Genomic DNA, 6,327 nt, shown 5'->3' on the forward strand with positions numbered 1-6,327 from the left:
TTTATAACTGAAAGTTACTTTTTTTTAAATGCCAGATTTATAAACTTTACTGTGCTTGGTTTGATATAATATCCATTTTGTACACCAAGCTATAAGACAGTAAATTTATTGTCTATGAACTGTTACCTTGAAAAATTACATCAATGCAAAGTGGTTTCCATTTAGAATCAATGGGCAATAAATTCATTGGGGTTTTTTTTTTGGAGGGGGGAGAGAACATGATGGTGTTTATGAGGTCATGAGTGGCTATATAATGGGAGAAACTGGGAGCTGAGGCTACAGCTAGCCAGGAGTTCTGAGTTCCAGGGTTAGGCACAACAGAACATCCAACACAGCAAGGATGCATAAACTGATACTTTGCTGCCTCATTATCATCTGCTTCTCCTGCCCTCTCTTGTCTCTCCCCATCATCAATGCCAGTGAGATGTCCTATCAACACTCAGGTAAGAGTTTTTTGATTTTAGTGGTTGTCATGCAGGGGTTGGAGCAGTAAAGCCAGGAAAGCAGCAGTGTGCTTTGCAAGGGGCCTGGGTCTGTGCTGCCCAGCTGCAGGAGAGGCAGGACAGCAGCAGCACAAGGGACACAGCAGTGGGTGCTGGTCTTGTTCAATGGGGAGGTTGGGTGCCCTAAATTGTTATCCCTGCTGCTTTGAGATCCAGGGAACAAAAGAATGCCTTGAGGAGAAAAAGGGATCTGAGCCTTGCAGCGCTGAATGTGAGCTGGTATTCAGTGTCTGGGCACTCAGAGGTAACTTAAAGAAACTTGGCTGTACAATCTCTCCTGTTTCTACCCTTTGAAATAAACTGTTTTGTGTTTTAGAAGGGAGAAACCTAGTGCTAACATCAAGAACAGGCAAATCTCTCTTAGACTCCTGTGTATTGAGGATGCTATTTGTTTGCACTAATTCAGATTCCATCCAGCCCAGGGAAAGAATAAATCTTTGCTTGAGAAAGTGATGCTCCAAGTTTGAAATGGCTCAGAAAAAAATGCACAGCAGACTCTGGAAGGTTACTATTATCAGACCTGACTGCCTCTGGAAGAGTTTCTGAAATAAGTTCTGAAAGAACAGGCAAACCAAGCCAGGGGTTATTGCATAAAGCTGATTATTAAAAAGTAGCTGTTCTTACCTGCTTTGCAACAGCTGTTCTGTTGGTTTATAGGTGTCAGCAGTCCCCAGTGAAAATCTTGGACTCTCTAAGCCAGCATCTCCTCAAGCCTTCCACAATGTAATTTGCATTTATAGGTACCCCTGACTCAAGATGAGTAATATCTGTCCCATCACAGCTGGCTCTAACCATGACTGCATTAGGTTCATGTCACTGTGATTAGATCTCCCTTGCTAATATAATCTCTAGGAGGGAGAAGACAGAAGAGAAACTCTCTTAAAGAGGGTTGGTTTTGGGTTGGGTTTTCCCTTTTTTAAATCTCAAAGCAAATTTACCTGCTAGCACTGCTCTGATCTAAAGAACAATCCATGGCCAGAGGTGCAGATTGTCTCCACACAGGACTGGGGATTTTTTGTATTCTTTTCTGAGTCCTATAATGAAATCCCTGCTGTCCTTTGCAAATGTCCTTTTATGCAGTGAATAAACCAATGACAGGCACGTCCCAGGTCTTCAAATTCCTGATCTTTGTGCAAGTTTTTGAAATACTGGGAGATTATTTCAGTTTATTTTCTTACAAATTCATGTGAGGAGCTACCCAGGTCAGAGCAACTGAAACTCCAGTGGGTTACCCACAAATACAATTGCAAAATTATATTCATCTACACAAAGAGTGTTTGATAATGACACCCTCTGGTTGCCCACAGTTTTGGATGTCTGCTATGTATTAGCAAAGATGAAATTTACTGCTCAGATTACAAAAACCCAAGTTACCTGGAGTATTGCACTGCTAAGGGCCTCTGTTGGCAACCTGCCTTGGGACACAGGCTAGCCATGGAATTCTGAGTTCTTTTTTCTAATTAATTCAAATTAATTCTATCAGCAACCAGCAAACTGTTGTGTTGGAAAAAATGGTAACATCTGTACTGGTGCACACATTAAATGAGAGATGGCTGAAATGCACCAAGCAGCACAGCTGCCAAAATGAGTTGTAAGTTTTCCTACCTTTGTTCCTGCCCTTCTACAACTTCTACTGCATTTAGTAATTCCAAGACTGAGCAGGTTAATGGGTTTCAAACAGGAAGTTTTGTCTTTATTCACAGGAAAGCTGCAGCATAGGAACTAGTTGATAAAGAAATGAACTAAAGTAAAATTTTTAAAATTACATCCAAGTCTGGGCTGTGTACTGGAAGGATGAGGTTGAGCGCCTCAAGTGACAGGAGGGGCTGCTGTTGGTTAAAAACTTTTGTTACAAAACTTCTGCCAGAGAAATGAGAATCTGAGATTAATTTCAGGAAGGTTTCTCTTTTCTCAAAGCTTTGGAAGGAAAGAAATATATAACCAACTATCCCCTATTAAATGAATAAAATAAGGATGGATGGTTTAATGAAAATCTGCAACAGGTGGGGCCAACAGACCTGATCAGAAACCCCCTGAGACAGAAAAACAGGGATGCAAAGCAAGAGACTCACCCTGTGCCTGTTTCTGTCATCTTGCCTTGGCAGCTGATGAAGATTCCAGGTTAAACCTGGAGAGGTTGGGCAGCCTGGGAAGCTCCTCCCTGCTCCAGCTGCTGCCAGAGCTCCTGGGGACCCTGACTGAGGACAGCAAAGCAGGTGGGAATTCACCACAGCAGCGGGAGGAGCCCGTGGTTCACACCCCAGCTCCCAGGTGTCTGCTAAAATACAGTGTGAGGTGGAAGCAACAAAGCTGGCACTGAGTTAACCGGGGATTTGGGGATGCTGAGCAGCCATGCCTGCAGCTCAACACCACCTCAAAGCCTCCAAAGGGGTGCTGCAAAACTTCCAGACAGCAAAACCAGGGCAAGGAGAGGATTGGCCTAAGGGGAGCTGGCAGGCAGAAGAAAATAGCAGCCTTACAAAACAATCAATACCTGCAGAAAGTGCAGAATCAGTGGCAATGGATGGTTTGGGAAGCAATAGATGTTCCCCTTGGATATTCCATTCCAAGACCTCTGTCAGCTGCAGCACTATGGCACATGAGAATTATTTGCCTAATTCATGATTTCTAAATGGTAAAACATTTCATGGTGTCTCCTCTTTAACAGGTTTTACTCCCAGCAACTACAACCCAGGGGAAAATATCAAAGAGGTAAGTAAATAACTATCACTCAAACAAGAAAAATAAGATGAAACTACACAGAATTGTTGCCAAGTAATCATTTCAGATCAACAGACTTCACAAACAGTATAGACTAAAGTAGTATGCCACAGTGCTCTTGAAGCTGGAATCACTTAGCAGTTAGGCAGGGGAGGGGGTGAAAAATGAAAAAGGAAAAAAAATAAAAGAGAGCAAGTAATGCAGATAATTTTATTCTAAACCCTTCAGGTTTTTTTTTGGTTTTTTTTTTTTTTTTCCCCTAGAAAAACAGCTAAGTAAGGCCAATTTCCAGCTTCACCAGCCCAGGCATCAGTATTTGCACCACCACCACCCCCAGCACAGGTTTCACATTATTATCAGCTTTGTTATGAACCATGATGTGCATGGAGAGCATCCTCCCTGTTCACTGCCTGCTGAATTAAACACAAATGCAGAGAGCAGGGCTGACTTTTAGTGGGACATGCAGAGCAGAGGTCACACTGGGCAGTCCCCCCTCCTTCCCCCAGCGAGGACACAGGGCTGGGAGGTCAGGAGGGCTGGAGGATGTACTTTCCCACCGGGAACCACCCCCAGTAACCTCTCCTGTGCTGTTTGATTTCAGACTTTCTACGGGAACCATCCTCGAAACGCTTTCCTGGGCCGCCTCCTGAGCAAGGACAGGAAACAGTACAAGAAACGTGGGAATCTTTCTGAGTGCTTCTGGAAATATTGTGTGTAAGCAGGGAACTCCCTGACTGGCTGCATAATTTATACAGATGTCTGAAAACATGTACATAGATTCGCTTGATTTAAAATGAGAAACGAAGGCAGCACCTAACTTTAGACTCTCTGCTACTTGGAAATGAATAAATTCTTGGTGTTTTGCAATTATGTTGTGAGCAATGGAGTAATTTTTTAGAGCTCAGCACAACAGGAAGGAAGTAATGGGAGGAAGAGACAAATACACAACACAAAGAGAACTTGGGCAGGGGAAGCAAAACTCCCATGGGGTTCTGTGAAAACTCCCAGAAGAGCTCAACTGTGCCTAAGGCCAGAGGCAAGGGGACTTTCTCCTTTGTCACTTGATGTAGATTGGGGTGCCAGGAAGAAGAGTCATTGCTGCATTCCCTGAAGATCTTTAGCAGGTAAAGGATGGCAGCTGAACAATGCCCAGTCCCCTCCTGCCATCCCCAAGGTAGCACAAAACCATGTCAGGATCAGGCATCTCCTCCCACTGCTGCTAGAGATGATTGTTTCTCTCTTGTAGAAACACCTACAAATTATTTCTCTGCCCAGCCCCCAGCTACCCATGACAGGCTGCCTGTGCCCATGGGTTTGAAGAATTGTGTGGGATTATCATCAAGCACAGTATGGAAGGTAAATGTGGTTGTCAATCTCAAGATTTTACACCCAGATTCGGACAGTCAGTGGAGGCAGGAATGACAGACACCGTGTGAAAGATTCCTGCACACAGAGGTGCAGGAAGGTGATACATGGACAGAGATAATCTGTGTTTCCAGGGCAAGCCACCTCCTGCTTGAACACTCAGGGGCAGTGAGATTTGTTGCCCTGAGCTGCCACTCACTGATAATGTTGCTCTATCTTGGCATGTAACATAAATAAAGGAGAGGACAAAACAAAAAGCTACAAAAAACTTCCAGCCTGACTCTTCTACATGCAGAGTACCTCCAGACTCTCTCAGCCCTGGGTAGCTTCTGACCGTAACTACAAGAAATAGAGCTAAACAGACAGGAATTGTCTCTGGGGGATGCCATTTTTGATAATATCCACAAGCTGAGCTGTGAACCCCTGCTCAATACATACATTGCATAAACCTCACTCCAATCAAGGCTCACAGAAAGCTTGAGGTAAATACCTAACAGTGATACACAGGCTACATTGATCTCCAGAGCACACATCATAAATCTCTGACTGTGCTGTTTAAACAAAGCCTACAGGTTTAAAACAGCTTGCTCACTTCATATAAATTATAAGACAGATGATGCCAGCTGCAACAGAGAAAAATGTCCTCAAAGTCAGAGCAGCAGGATGCCCTGTGCTGCTATTTGAAATCTTCTGAACATTCATCCTTCTCTTACACAGTGGAGCAAGTCAGTGGCTCTCTGGAAATTACTCCTTTTCTGCCACCTCATCACCAATAAAAACTCCTCAGAAAAGATTTCAAATTTATCTAAATGAATAACCAGCTAAGACAGACATATAGACAGGGAGAAGTGTAGAGCCTAAAAAGACTGGGGGGGGAAAAATATTTTCAAAAACTGAAAGCATAAAGTTAAATAAAACCAGAGTGAATGAGAACAGAAAAGATATTACAAGTATTAAAAAGTTCACTGGCCATCTACCTGAGAGAGGAAACAAATGAAGAGCTGTCAGATGTTGAAGATGGGTCAAGACAAGGTAATTAATCTATAAATAGTGAAACCTTAGCTTTTAAAACTACAAAATACTTGCTAACATTTATGGCATCTAAAGAAGCAATACCAAATCAATTTATTATTCCAGCTGGGGCAGCTCACCACAGCAGGGGCTGAGGGGAAATTCAGCTAATTCTCATATATCAGAATTTAATCAGAGTCTGAAACTTTGTCAGGCACAGTCCTTGCCTCTGGAAAGGAAGGGGTTCAGACTGTCTTTGGACACCACTGGTAGTTCTCAAAGAGAACTGTTTGAGACACTGTGGAGCACCCAGTGCTTCCTTCCCAAAGGACATTCCTGGCAGCTGCCAGATAAACTCAGGTCCAGGTCCAAGAGCAGAGCCTGGCCAGGTGTGACACAGGAGGGCTCTGGTATTTTCTGGGACCCCCATTGAAGGGAGGAAATGAATCTGATTCCGTGTTCTCTGAAGGCTGATTTATTAATTTATGATCGATATTATATTAAAGAATGCTATACTAAACTATACTGAAGCATACAGAAAGGATACAGACAGAAGGCTAAAAAGATAATAATGAAAACTTGTGACTCTTTCTAGAGACCTGACACAGGTGACTGGCCATTAAGTTAAAACAATTCACCTGTTGGATAAATAATCTCCAACCCCATTCCAAAGCAGCAAAACACAAGAGAAGCAAATGAGATCAGAATTGTTTTCCTTTTTCTCTGA

General features: G+C 43.1%; 1 protein-coding gene across 1 annotated transcript; it reads left to right on the forward strand.

The window, feature by feature from the left end:
* Window positions 1–340: 340 nt before the first annotated feature.
* UTS2 (urotensin 2) lies at window positions 341–3,942 on the forward strand (the record flags this gene model as incomplete). The annotated part of the gene is made up of 4 exons (XM_084220025.1): window positions 341–443; window positions 2,609–2,719; window positions 3,172–3,215; window positions 3,826–3,942. The coding sequence occupies 4 exons, from the start codon at window positions 341–343 to the stop codon at window positions 3,940–3,942; spliced, it is 375 nt and encodes a 124-aa protein (XP_084076151.1).
* Between the last annotated feature and the right edge of the window lie 2,385 nt (window positions 3,943–6,327).

Source organism: Fringilla coelebs (assembly GCF_963513975.1).
Source record: "Fringilla coelebs genome assembly, chromosome: 22".
Taxonomy (NCBI): Eukaryota; Metazoa; Chordata; class Aves; order Passeriformes; family Fringillidae; genus Fringilla; species Fringilla coelebs.